The 13,790-nt window shown below is 33.5% G+C and overlaps 1 protein-coding gene across 1 annotated transcript; it reads left to right on the top strand.

Moving 5' to 3' along the window:
* Positions 1-2,860: 2,860 nt before the first annotated feature.
* Positions 2,861-7,802, top strand: LOC147381914 (delta(12)-fatty-acid desaturase FAD2-like). Its single transcript, XM_086429789.1, has 2 exons — positions 2,861-3,017; positions 6,356-7,802. Exon 2 carries the CDS (start codon positions 6,384-6,386, stop codon positions 7,527-7,529), a length of 1,146 nt encoding a protein of 381 aa, XP_086285915.1. The 5' UTR covers positions 2,861-3,017; positions 6,356-6,383; the 3' UTR covers positions 7,530-7,802.
* The last annotated feature ends 5,988 nt before the right edge of the window (positions 7,803-13,790 follow it).

Genomic DNA, 13,790 nt, shown 5'->3' on the forward strand with positions numbered 1-13,790 from the left:
TTGATGGCACTCTTAATGGAAACTCCACTAGGGACATCGAAGACCAAATTTGAAAATCCAAAATATTGCATAGTTTTTTTTCGTGATTTTTCTATTGTTTGAGTCGAGGGTTAGCTTTGGTGACCCAAAACAATCCAAGATTTAAGGTTTTAAAAAAATGAAAAGGAGGATAAAATTGTGGCTATTGAGATTAAAAGAAAATATTGGAAATGTCCATTTGGTTGAAGGAGTGAAATTCAAAAAAAAAAAAAAAAAAGAAGTTAAAGAGGGTTTGAGATTTTATTACTCAACGAATGAAATATCTATATATGGGACGGTTCATGGGACACAAGTAAAAACATATGTAAAACACGATGGTTTTCAAAATATAGGTTAGAAGTTTCGGATTGAGTTGATTTTTTGTGAGGATGATCTCTATGATGAGAAGATCATCCTCACAAAAAATCAACCCAGTCTAAACCTTCTAACCCCATCATAAATGATTTAGAATGTGAACCATCGATTTTTTACCAATAATTAGTAACCACTTTTGATGGATTTTGAAGTTTCAGATTAGGTTGATTTTTGTGAGGATGATCTTCTCACCATAGAGATCATCCTCACAAAAAAATTAGCTCAATCCAAAACTTCTAACCCATATTTTGAAAAATGATTCATTTTACATATGATTTTACTTATGTCCCATGAACCGTCCTCATATATATATATAAGTGGTGTTCTTTTAACAAAATCTTAGACAACATTCTAAACAAAGCATTTTGTCTATATGAGCTAAAAGTTTTGAAATGAGCTGATTTTTTTTTTGTTGTGAGGATGATCTCTATGGTGAGAAAATCATCATCACAAAAAATCAGCCAATTCTGAAATTTCTAACCCTAGTTTATAAATTGAAGAATCGTAAATCGTAAATTTTTCCGTTAGTTTGTAACCACTTTTCATGGGGTTACAAGTTAAGAATTGGCTGACTTTTTATGAGGATGATCTATTGATTATAGAGAACATCCTCACAAAAAAAATCAGTCCATTTCGAAACTTTTTAGTCATATAAGACAAAATTTTATCTAGGATTTTGTCAAAATAACTCGACCCTATATATATATATATATATATAAGGTGGCGTTCTTTTGACAAAAATCCTAGACAACATTCTAAACAAAGCATTTTGTTTTATATGAGCTAAAAGTTTCATAATGGACTGATTTTTGTGAGAATGATCTCTATGATGAGAAAATCATCCTCACAGAAAATCAGCCAATTCTAAAATTTTAACCCTAATTTATAAGATGAAGAATCATAATCTGTCAATTTTTACTGTTAGTTTGTAACCACTTTTCATGGGGTTAGAAGTTTCAGAATTGGCTAATTTTTTGTGAGGATGATCTACTGACTATAGAGATCATCCTCACAAAAAATCAGTCAATTCCAACACTTTTTAGTCATATAAGACAAAAATTTTATCTAGAATATTATCTAGGATTTTGTCAAAAGAACGCTATATATATATATATATGGGTGGCGTTTGGAGGCCCTAAAGTGAACCAAACATTTTGCCAAACATTGGGTTAAGAATGGATTGATTTTTTATGAGGATGATCTCTATGATGAGGAGATCATCCTCACCAAAAATCAGTCCATTCCAAAACTTCTAACCCTATCAAAAGTGATTTACAAAAATTGGACAGTCCACGATTTTTCAACTCATGAAGAGATCATCCTCATCAAAAATCAAATCATTCCGAAACTTTTAACCTATGTTTTGAAAAATGTTTGGCATAATATTTGGCTCTCTTTAAGGCCTCCGAACGCTCTCTGAATGCTCCCATATATATATATATATATATATGGAGAGAGAGAGAGAGAGAGATTACGTGGGGTGGGGTGAGGTCGCATATGGTATGCTGGAAGGAAGGCAAAAAAAAAATCGCTCACAAAAATCTGGAATCCACCAATCACATGCACCCATGTGTATTGAACATGATAATTTTTCAACATTAAAATTCGAAAATTTAAAATTAATAATTAAGAATCTTAACTAATGTAAAATGAAATCTTAATAAACTAAATTTAAAATTTTAAATAAATAAATACAATTAACTAAGTCTATGGGTCAATTTCAAATGACGACCCATTTATTCAAGTGGGACTTACTTGACATTTAATTAAAAAAATCCTTCATTGGGGGTCTCAAAGAATTTAAAATAATTAAATAAACCCTCTATTAATGAATTCTCTAAAAAATTTAAAATTAATTATACTTAAATTAATTAAATTGAATTCAAATAAAAATTCTTTAAATCTTATATAAAATAACTTAAAAATTAGTTAAAGATAGATTTTATGTAAAAAAAGACCTAATCTAACTCTAATCTAATATAAAAAAAACTTACTTATATATATGTGTCTTCCGTCACTATACCTCTAAAAATTGGCTTATATAATCATAATCTACTCTAACTCGTTCGAGTTGAATCTCGGTCGCTTCTTTCGAGACCTTGAACTCAGCCAATTCGAACTCGGACAACTTTTAGACAAATAATATGTGCAAGTTGTCACGAGTAGAGTGCTGCTGCTTCAGCCATTTTTAGAAAATTGTCAGGACTCGAATTAATTACACCAAGCCAATATTTTTACAGCTAAGAGTGCAATCTTGACGGTACATTTGATTTTTCAGTAAAAAAATCTGACGGTCAGGATTGGGTGACGATTTCCAAGATAACTTAGCATCTGTCATCGAATCTCATAGACGGATGTCATTTGCCAATTAGAATTTGACACGTTTCCAATAGCAGATTGACTAAGCCCAGTGCGTGTTGGTGATAGAAGGTGAGGCCCACATTAGGGCTAATGGTGAGGAGGGAAAGAAAAGCTTAAATACCTGACGATAGAGGCTATAGAGGCCAAGAGAATAAAAGGGAAGAACGAACGGTGAGAGAGAGAGAGAGAGAGAGGTAGAGAGAGGGAGAGAGGGAGAGAGAGAGAGAGATAGAGATCGAGAGAGGCGTAGCGCTTCTCATCAGGTTCGTGTTCCTTCTCTAATTCCATTTACTTTTGTTAAAAAAAATTGTTTTTTTGTTTGATTTTTGGTTGGCATTTTGAGTTTGATTCGTAATTTCTACATTTTTTAACGAAATTTTAGAGATACAAAGCCCTGAAACTGCTTTCTAGGCGATTTTTTCATGTTAGATCTAAGATGTAGAACATGTTCTCGGTTTAAATTTCTTGAATTTGATATATGTTACTCTGTTCCTGCGTTTTTGTTAGTCTATTAAGAGTGTCCCCCCATTCGTGCTCAGATTTGAATTTTTCTGGTTGCAGAGACACAGATTGGGAGATCTAGATTATTTTAACAGATAATATATCTTTTTTTCTTTTATTTTTTATAAGATTCAGATTTTTAGCTCTTCTGCTGTTGGATTCAAGTCTGATTTGAGGCGGTTTCAGTTTTCTTCCCTTCTCTTGCATGTTTGATCTAGGGCTTGTATTTCAGATCAAAAGTGTTTGATTTGATGTTCTTCCTTGATTCATCTGAAGATCTGTGTTCTACGTTCTGTGTCCCATCTCTCTGTTCGATCCGTACATTTAGATCGATTGAATTATAAAATCATTATTTTATTTCTAGAGATCTGTTTTGATAAGCTTTAGATGATATTTCGTCGGAAACTGTGGAAATTGCTTTTGAGGTTTAAGAATCTTGATCGAACGGACGGCTGAGAAGAGATGATGGACCTTAAGACTTCCAAACTTGATAGATCTCTAAGAAACAAGTTCCATCTCTAGGAAACCTGTGTTTTTGGAAAAGTTGTTTTGAGATTAGAAAAGGCCAAATCTTAAGAAAAATATGCTCGCTTCTGACATTTCTTTGGAATCTGGTAAAAAAGATTTGAAGTTCTCCTTCAAACGAAAGGCTAAGATGAGATGGTATTGCTTGATATCACGAAGGGATAGATCTCTGAAAAAAAAAGTTTCAATCTCCAGGAAAATCGCGTTTGAGTTTAGAAAGTTTTTTTTTTAATTTCTTCTGAAATTTTGGAAATTTCTATTGCCCTTTCTAAATAGAGTCCCGATTCACTGCTTCGTTGGAGACTGCGTTAAACAGTTCGCTGACGTGGTAGCGCACAGATAATCATAGATTTATTGCCTCGAGATACAAGTCAGAAATTCAACGGTTCTTTATGCACTGCCACGTCAGTGGAATGTTGAAGACAGTGTCCATCGCAGGCATTCTAAGCATTTTCCTTCTAAATTTTAGCAGAATTATAGCGCCGGACGAGATTTGAGGCTCTTCGTCAAACGAACGGTTGAGATGATAGGATTGTCCTCAAGATTCACCATGATTAGATCTTTAAGAAATATGTGTCTTAAATGCTGAGCGTCAAACGATGTTTGAGAGGTTGTATATTGTTTATGTTTTTTTCAATAGATTTCATGTCACATCAGTGCACGGCTGCTTTTCTCTTTTTTTTTTAAGAAAATGGACTACTTTACGACGAGTGTTGTTAGGGCGCACGTTAAAGTGCAATAAATACACTTTGAAAATTGGATTCTGTACCGAAAATGCCCTTAAAAATCATTTTTATTAAAATACCCTCCGATTCTAATTTTCAAAGTGTTTTTATTAACCAAAAAATCCCTTTATGAAAAGTTTGGTAGAGTCCAGGGCAGATATGTCTTTTCACATTCTGGGATGTTAGGTAGGTGTCTAATTCTTAAAACCTATTTCATTCAATTCGGTTCTCTGTCCAACGTCCTCTTTCGGTAAACGCTAAGTGAAGAAATTGCCACGCTTCGCTGACAGGACGATGTGGCTTGTGCGGACCTACACTCCACACATTAGATGGATGAGAAAGTTTTTTTTTTCTTTAAAATATATATATAATATAATATTTGATGCCCTTGGTGTGATCAAAGATGACATGCCCCCCTTTCCTTGATCTTGTTACATCGTAGATGTAAATGATCAAAATATTATTATTTTTAATTTATAGTAAAGAAAATCTTTAATTTTTCTTCCTAAAACCGATCGTCTCAAAGTTCTGGTTAAAATTATTTACCTTACTTTCAAGATTATATCTGCTTTGACTTAATAAGGAAAAAAGAAAAAATTATGCTCCTCTTCAACCTTAAGATTCAATCTTCAAATTTGAGTTATAAGATTCAAAATTTGAATTAGAAGTTGATGGAATTTGAAAGTAAATATCAAGGATTTGCTATTAGAGATTATTAAAAGTGAATTTGAGTATGATAAATTCAAGAAAGGTTCAATAGATTTAAAAATAATTTACTAGAGATTTGAGTAGAAAAATCAATGGATTTTTGTTAATTGTTAGAGGTTGAAGATGAGGGTATTTAGGTCATTTTCTCATTTGTTATTGAGGTTCAAGTGACATGTCATCTGTTTGAAAATTAAGGGTATCTCAAATATTCACCGAAATATGGGAGGAGTTATATGTTTAAATCACTCTTACGTTCTGATGTGATCTGTTTTAACCTTTTGTGCCATTTTGTATTTCTCTATTGTTAGTAACGTTCTTTATGAATGGTTCACACCAATAAAGTGTCTTATTAAACATAAGATCTGTTTCATGAGGTGTTGAAAACTTCAATTGATTGCGAAGTCAATATTTGTTAAATGAGTCGTGTTAAAACAGCGCGTGAAAACATACGTGATCGTGGCTGACGTGGCAATGGCACAGAACCATAGATCTTTTTCTTTGGGATACACAAGGAAAAAGATCTAAGGTTCTGTGTCTTTGCCCCATACAGACTGCGTAGATTTTAGCATGTTGTTTATCATTAGTCTTGTTAAATTGTTCTATTTTGGTGTCTGTCAAAGCTGATAAATAATTAAGCATAGCCTATGGTCCACGCAGGTGGTTTTGGACGTTATGTATACTTTAAGGCGGCTAACTGTGAGAGAAATATTTGATTTTAAGATAATTAAAGGCTTTTTCAAAAGTCAAACGACGTTTGAGGCACTTAATTAAAGATTTGGTTGAAACAATAAAAAAATATGCATATTTTCTAGATATTGGAAATAATTAAAGATTTGTATGAACAATACTTTCAACTGCATTTTCAATCTTGAGACTTTATTCCTTTTATGTTTAATGCAGTTTGCTAAGTCGTCTAAAATCTCTTGAGTGTTGATACATCCTGGATTCAAAAACTGCTTTCACACACACCTACTAATTACGAATCACTAACCTGCTTGTTTGCTTATAAAAATAAAAATAAAAATAAAAATAGTATAACTGATTTTTATTGGGGAATAGTTTTAGGAAAGTCTAAAAATTAGAGGCTAACTGATTGATCTCGGGATATTATTTTTGTTTATGTATTATGTTTTGCTTTTCAGGTCCTGAAATCTCACATAGGCAATAACAATGGGTGCTGGTGGCCGAATGTCTGTCCCCTCTACCAAGGAAAAACAAAAAGTCCTTGGTCGAGTGCCAACCTCAAAGCCTCCATTCACTCTAAGCCAACTCAAGAAAGCCATCCCCCCTCGCTGTTTTGAACGCTCTGTGCTCCGCTCATTCTCATACGTCGTCATTGACCTAGTCATCGTCTTTCTCTTCTATTACATAGCCACAACTTTCTTTCCCGTCTTACCTCAGCCTGTCTCATTCATTGCTTGGCCCATCTACTGGGCCTGCCAAGGTAGTGTCCTCACTGGTGTCTGGGTCATAGCTCACGAGTGTGGACACCACGCCTTTAGTGACTATCAATGGCTCGACGACACAGTTGGACTCGTCCTCCACTCATGCCTCCTTGTTCCGTACTTCTCTTGGAAGTACAGTCATCGTCGCCACCACTCAAATACTGGATCACTTGAGCGTGATGAGGTCTTTGTCCCAAAACCGAAATCCAAGGTTTCTTGGTTCTCCAAGTACCTCAATAACCCACCTGGCCGAGTCCTCACACTTGCAATCACACTCCTTCTAGGCTGGCCATTGTACTTGGCCTTCAATGTCTCAGGTCGTCCATATGACCGTTTCGCCTGCCACTTTGATCCTTACGGCCCAATTTACAATGACCGCGAACGTAAACAGATATACCTATCAGATGCTGGTATCGTTGCAGTCACATATGGGCTAATTCGGCTTTGTGCGGCGAAAGGGCTAAGTTGGGTTTTCTGTGTTTATGGAGTTCCACTGCTGATCGTTAATGGGTTTCTCGTATTGATCACATTTCTGCAACACACTCATCCGTCATTGCCACATTATGATTCATCAGAATGGGATTGGTTGAAGGGAGCATTGGCAACAGTGGATAGGGATTATGGGGTGTTAAACAAAGTTTTCCATAACATCACTGATACACATGTGGCCCATCACTTATTTTCTACGATGCCACATTACAATGCAATGGAGGCGACAAAGGCAATCAAACCAATTCTCGGGGAGTACTACCAGTTTGATGAGACACCATTTTATAAGGCGATGTGGAGGGAAGCAAGGGAATGCCTCTATGTTGAGCCAGATGAGGATGCTCATGATAATGGAGTCTTCTGGTATCGGAATAAATTTTAAAACTGAGAAGTAGGTGTGTTTGTGTGTGTGTGTGCACACGCGTGTACATGCACGATTGTGTGTGTGTGTTAGAATGTGAGGAGAAGAACTCAGTTTCATGTGAACTGTTGCATTGGTATGTATTATGTGATTATCCTCCACATCCATGAACAATCTTCAAACACATTAACATGCCAAGGACTTCAAGTTTAAAAGTCGAGATAGTTAGTAATGGTGTTATAATTCAAAAAATAAATATAATATTCTCCTATTATTTGTAGGGTCTTGCTTGTACCTCGGAGATTTGGGCGGAGATATGGTGCTCTAAGAGACGAGTCATAAAAACTAAAAATAAAATTTTAAGAGATTATTTAAAAAAGGAAAAAAAAATCAAAATGCACAGGTATGGGGTCAAAATTGGGGACCAATGTTTTTAATATAATATGTCCAATCACGTACCCACTTTGATATTTATTTTCACAAAAATGGGAACTTACTGTTAGGTCACATTTGTGGTTTACATTTTTTAGCTTTCTTGTGAACATTAAATAATATTGTGGGGGGGATATTTTAAGAAATTATAGTTTGATCCAATCAAACATCTATGTGTGGTCTTACTTTCTAATATGTTGTATCATTTAATCTATGTGGGGTACTTTACTTTTAGCAATGTGAGCATTTAAAATTTTGAGTCAACAAGCACCCAACATTAGGTCATTTCTCATTATAATGGTTTAGGTACACTGGCCATATATATATATTACACACACACATATACATATATATATATATGGGAAATGTTCAGCACCCTAAGTTTTACCACACACTTTAACAAACGTTTTTTGTCCTACATGGGTTAGAAGTATTGGAATGAGTTGATTTTTGGTGAGGATGATCTCTATGATTAGAAGATCATCCTCCCCAAAAATCAGCCCATTCCGAAATGTTTAGCCCCATGTTTACACGTTGAAAAATCGTGGACCGTCCATTTTTTGTAATTAATTTTGATGGGGTTAGAAGTTTTGGAATGAGCTGATTTTTGGTGAGGATGATCTCCTCACCATAGAGATCATCCTCACCAAAAATCAGCTCATTCCGAAACTTCTAACCCATGTAAGACAAAACGCGTTTGTTAAAGTGTGTGGTAAAACTAAGGGTGGCGAACGGGACCCTATATATATATATATATATATATATATAGGGGGGCGTTCAATGGCCAACTTTTTGGCAAACTTTTTGGCAAAACATTTTTCAAAACATGAGTTAGAGGTTTTGGAATGGGCTGATTTTTGGTGAGGATGATCTCCTCGGTGAGGAGATCATCCTCACCAAAAATCAGCCCATTCCAAAACCTCTAACCCATGTTTACAAGCTGAAAAATCATGGACCGTTCATTTTTTGTAAACTGTTTTTGATGGGGTTAGAAATTTTGGAATGGACTGATTTTTGGTGAGGATGATCTCCTCACCGTAGAGATCATCCTCACCAAAAATCAGCCCATACCAAAACCTATAACCTATGTTTTGAAAAATGTTTTGCCAAAAAGTTTGCCCTTGAACACTACCCTATATATATATATATAAAATGATTTTCTAGTTAGGAAATCAGCACTCGATGATAAAACTTAAATGGAATGTGGTCCCCTCTAATTTGTTCCTCTATGGAGGCCCGTACTTTTAGTTGGTGAATATTCTTTTGTGTGGAAAAGAGACATTGCAATCACTATCTTTCTCCTAGCCCATGTCCCCAACATCAGTCCGACTTTATAGCGCACATGACACACTGCAGCCGTGGTTTTAAAACTTGTTTTGATGTCTCGTCTTGTCCATGATGGAGATCGAGTCATCTCGAATAAGTTTTTCAATACATTTGAGTCATCTCGTTCAATAATGAAAAAAATGAATTAAATCTCGTCCAATACATTTGACTTGTCTATCCGTCTTGTTGATGGACGAAAACGAGACGTATCGAACGAGTCATCTCGATCTTGGACGAGATTTAAACCATGATTGTAGTTTATAGTTTTAAAATCTTGCTCTATGTTTCTATGATTATTTAAGGGGTTGTGATCTATTTTGAAATTTTTAACTCCAGTTTACAAGTTGAAGAATCGTGCACCATCCATTTTTTCTAAACAACTTTTGATGTGATCAGAAGTTTTAGAATGGATTTGTTTTTGGTGAGGATTATCTCCTCACCTAAAATCAGCCCATTCCGAACTTCTAACATCAATTTATAAAACACGTTAGATCATGATCCTACCCCTTATTTAAGATCCATTTGTTTTGCTTTCAAACTAATTATTTGTCACCCTTGAGCTTGATCTTCTCTTATCGATCAATGAAAAATAGACACCAATACACACATCACCATCACCATCTCACCCTATTAAACGAATTTATAATAATATAACGAAATAAAAAAAATAAAAAACATAAGAATTTCTCACCCAATTTTATCGACATAAGAGTGAGAGTGAGACCAATAGTTGAAATAAGAGTGAGTGAGTGAGTGAGTGGGGAACTACTAACCCCTATGTACAGAACGAAAATCGTTGGGGAGGATGTTAGTATGAAAACCAACGATTAAATAGCTAAGTTTCATGATTGATCATTTTAAAAATAAACACTGAAAAATCGATGGTTTATTACTTTTTTGATAAATTAAAAAATATATATTATTTTTAATAATTATTAATTAATTTATTATTTATTAATAATTTTTCCTTTATTTTAATCATTTTATTACGTATACTATTTATATCCTCACTAAAAATAAAATAATGATTTTCTAACTTCCCCAGACATGGCATGGGCTAGAATCGTAGATTCTACCCCTCTAGATATACAACTGCACATATTTATGAGGATGTACAATTGTGTATCTTGACGGAAAAATATCTATGATTCTAGCCCATACCACGCCAAGGGGCGTGGGGTGCGTCAGAAAATCACAACTCTTTAAAAAAATTATTTTATTTTGTTTTAAATTTTTTTTTTCTTTTTATAAGCATAAGTAAGTGAGAGTGGCGACTTGATCCCCAATTAACTAAAAAGTATATTAGCTTTTCTTGGTTTTCTTATTATATTTTCTTTCTTGAAAAATGAGAGAGAGCTGATATTGGCACCCCCAACTTTTACTTATTGCACGTTAATTTTATAAATTATTTATTACACCCCATTTAAGCTTAGAGCACACTCTTCAAATTTCAAAGATTTGGCTTAACTTCTAATCTCAACCTCACAAAATAGTATGACAATCGTTGAATCAATTTCAATTTCAATGGTTGTTTACAATTACAATTAGGTTCATATAAAATCCAAAACCCAAAAAGTAGAAATCAAGCAATAAAATAAAATTAAATACAAGCACTTCTATTGGCACCCCAACTTTTACTTATTCTTAGCCATTCACTTATTTTCTTTATTTTTAATTGGGATGTAGTCAATAAAAGTTGGAGGTGCAATTAACAGCTCTAAAAACAAATTGAAATGACAATTTTTTTATTTATTTTATGTGAGTGGATATTTCTAAGTACTCAACCTTTTAATGGGTAAATTATTTTATTTTGTAGAAGTAAATCAACAAAATCTTTAAATATGATGCAAGAGTAATACATTTCACTTAATATGAGTGGGACCTGTAAAAGCATCTCCAACAATCCTAGTTAAAATAGAGAACATATTTTCTCAAAAAGTGACAAACATTATTTTAACTAGTCAAAAATTTTGTTTCAATTTCAAGAAATTAAACAAAATTTTCTTTATTTATAATATTTTATATTAAAGTCGTTTTAACTGACTAATCATTAGATTTTTAATCTTATTAAGGGACATGAGCTCACATCTTGGCATCCAAAAACATGCTTTGATGCAATAGGTTTATAGAGAATAAAATTCTAAGAATTTTGAAAAATAATAATTTTCATCATTAAAATTTAATTTTAAGTTTTAAGAGTTCAGTAGACATCCATTTTCTACACCTTGCATCAAGTTCAATTTTTCTATTTTTTAAAATATAATTTTTCTTTTTCATAAAATCTAAAAGAATGTGTTGGATTGTCGATGTGATAATCCACGTGAGCTCAATGTCCTTTAATAAAATTTTAAATCTTATTAAGTTAATAAGGAAAGTATTTTTTTCGTTTTTCAACTTTAAATTTTGTCATATATTATATTATATTTATTATTTCTAACAAGTTTTGGAGACTCACTGCATGTGATGAGTGAAACACCCCCTCTATTATAACTTTTTCATTTAAAGAGTCTCTTGGATACTCTCTGAAATAAAGAGTCAATAGTTTACTCTTTAAAAAGTCTATTGGCAGGGCAGAGCTAGTAAGGAGACATTGGGGGCATTTGCCCTACTCAACTGTTTTGGACATTTTAGATATCCTTGAATTTATGCTTAAATTTGAGATACCCTTACATTTTGAACACTTATATGTCCCGTTTGACCTTGTTGCCCCCACTCCCTCATATACCTTTAATTTTTGCCCCCTCCCACTCCACCTCCAATTAACTATAAGTTTACCCCCACTAAAAGAAAATCTTGGTTCCGCCCGTCTATGGGAAATGCTCAAATACCTCTTTATATGTCAAACACGATAACGAAGAGACTTTACTTAACTGCACACACACAATAATTCATGTTTAAAGGAAAATCCACGTGTTTCTTTTCTATTAAATTTTGAAACTTAACATTGCCACACCAATTCCTTTACATTACTACAAAAGAATTGTAGACAATTGGTGTGGCCTTAGTAAAAATTAGAGTGGCAATAGCAACTATCTGAATTTTGGGAAATGTTCAACACCAAACATTTAGCCAACATTTTAACCAACCATTTTTGTCCTACATGGGTTAGAAGTTTTGGAATGGGCTGATTTTTGGTGAGGTGGTGATGATGATCTCCTCACCGTAGAGATCATCCTCACCAAAAATCAGCCCATTCCAAAACCTCTAACCCATGTTTTGAAAAATGTTTTGCCAAAATGTTTGTTGCTGAACATTTCCCTATTATAATAGTATGATGATTTTCACACGCCACCTTAGTTGAGCATTTATTATTAATAAGGAAATCATCTTATTTACAAAATAAGTCCAAAAGAAAAGAAAAAAAATTAAACCATAAAAAGGCTTTAGTAAATACCATAAATATCCTTGACAATAGTTGGTGAAATACGATTTTACCCTTGTTATCTTATTGTTTAAGAAAAACTAAATAATTACCAAAATAGGAATTAAAAAAAAATGCTTTTGATTTGGTTGATGTTTTGGAACGTATACTGCTAGTCGTCATCATCATCATCAACATAAGAACTAAGTAATTACCTCAATAGTAAAAAAGAATAAAAAAATGTTTGTGATTTTATAGATGTTATGGAATGTTTACCACCAGTCAACAACTTTTTGTGGAGTTATTTTCTATCAAACAGCACTTTAAAATTGCTGAAAAGTACTCTCCCAAAATTGATATTTCATAAAGTGAATGTTAAATGGTCCTACCATTTATTGGGGAACATTTTTTGGTACATATTTTCAAAGAACGGGTCTTTGAAATCATTTTCCACATTAATTTTGTGGAATATAATTTTGCCCATGTTATCTTGTCCAAAAACTAGGAAATTTACTACAACAGTAAAAATAAAAATTGAATTGGTAAATATTTTTGAATTTGTACTGTCGCATAGTTTCAAGATCTATCATCCATGAGTTGGTAAATTTCTCAATTTAAAATTGGAAACTGGGCTAAGGGACTTGAGTCATCAAATGGGTTCAGTACAGAATCAACTTGACAAAAATCAGCTCAATCCAAAACACATTGTAGATATGAGGAGATATATGTGCACACGGATCTTGATATTTACAATGTGTTTTGTCTTATGTGGGTTAAAAGTTTTGGATTGAACTGATTTTTGGTAAGGATGATCTCTATTAAGAGGATTCATCCTCAACAAAAATAAAAAAATCAACTCAATCCAAAACTTTTAGCCCACATAGGACAAAACACGTTCTAGATATATGTGTACACAGATCCTGATATCTGCAACGTGTTTTGTCTTATGTGGGCCAAAAGTTTTGGATGGAGTTGATTTTTGGTGAAGATGATCTCCTCTTCTTCATAGAGATCATCCTCACCAAAAATCAGCTAATTCTAAAATTTCTAACTCCATATTTATGAGTTGAAGAATTGTGGACCATCTTTTTTTTGTAAATCACTTTTGACGAGGGTGAAAGTTTCAGATTGAGCTGATTTTTGGTGAGAATGATCTCTAGATT

This window comes from Akebia trifoliata, unplaced genomic scaffold (genome assembly GCF_017979445.1).
Source record: "Akebia trifoliata isolate Shusen 1 unplaced genomic scaffold, ASM1797944v1 Contig00135_ERROPOS630964, whole genome shotgun sequence".
Taxonomy (NCBI): domain Eukaryota; kingdom Viridiplantae; phylum Streptophyta; class Magnoliopsida; order Ranunculales; family Lardizabalaceae; genus Akebia; species Akebia trifoliata.

Bases quoted from the DNA above. Each gene is read 5' to 3' on its own strand.
- LOC147381914 (XM_086429789.1), top strand. From the start codon at position 6,384: ATGGGTGCTGGTGGCCGAATGTCTGTCCCCTCTACCAAGGAAAAACAA.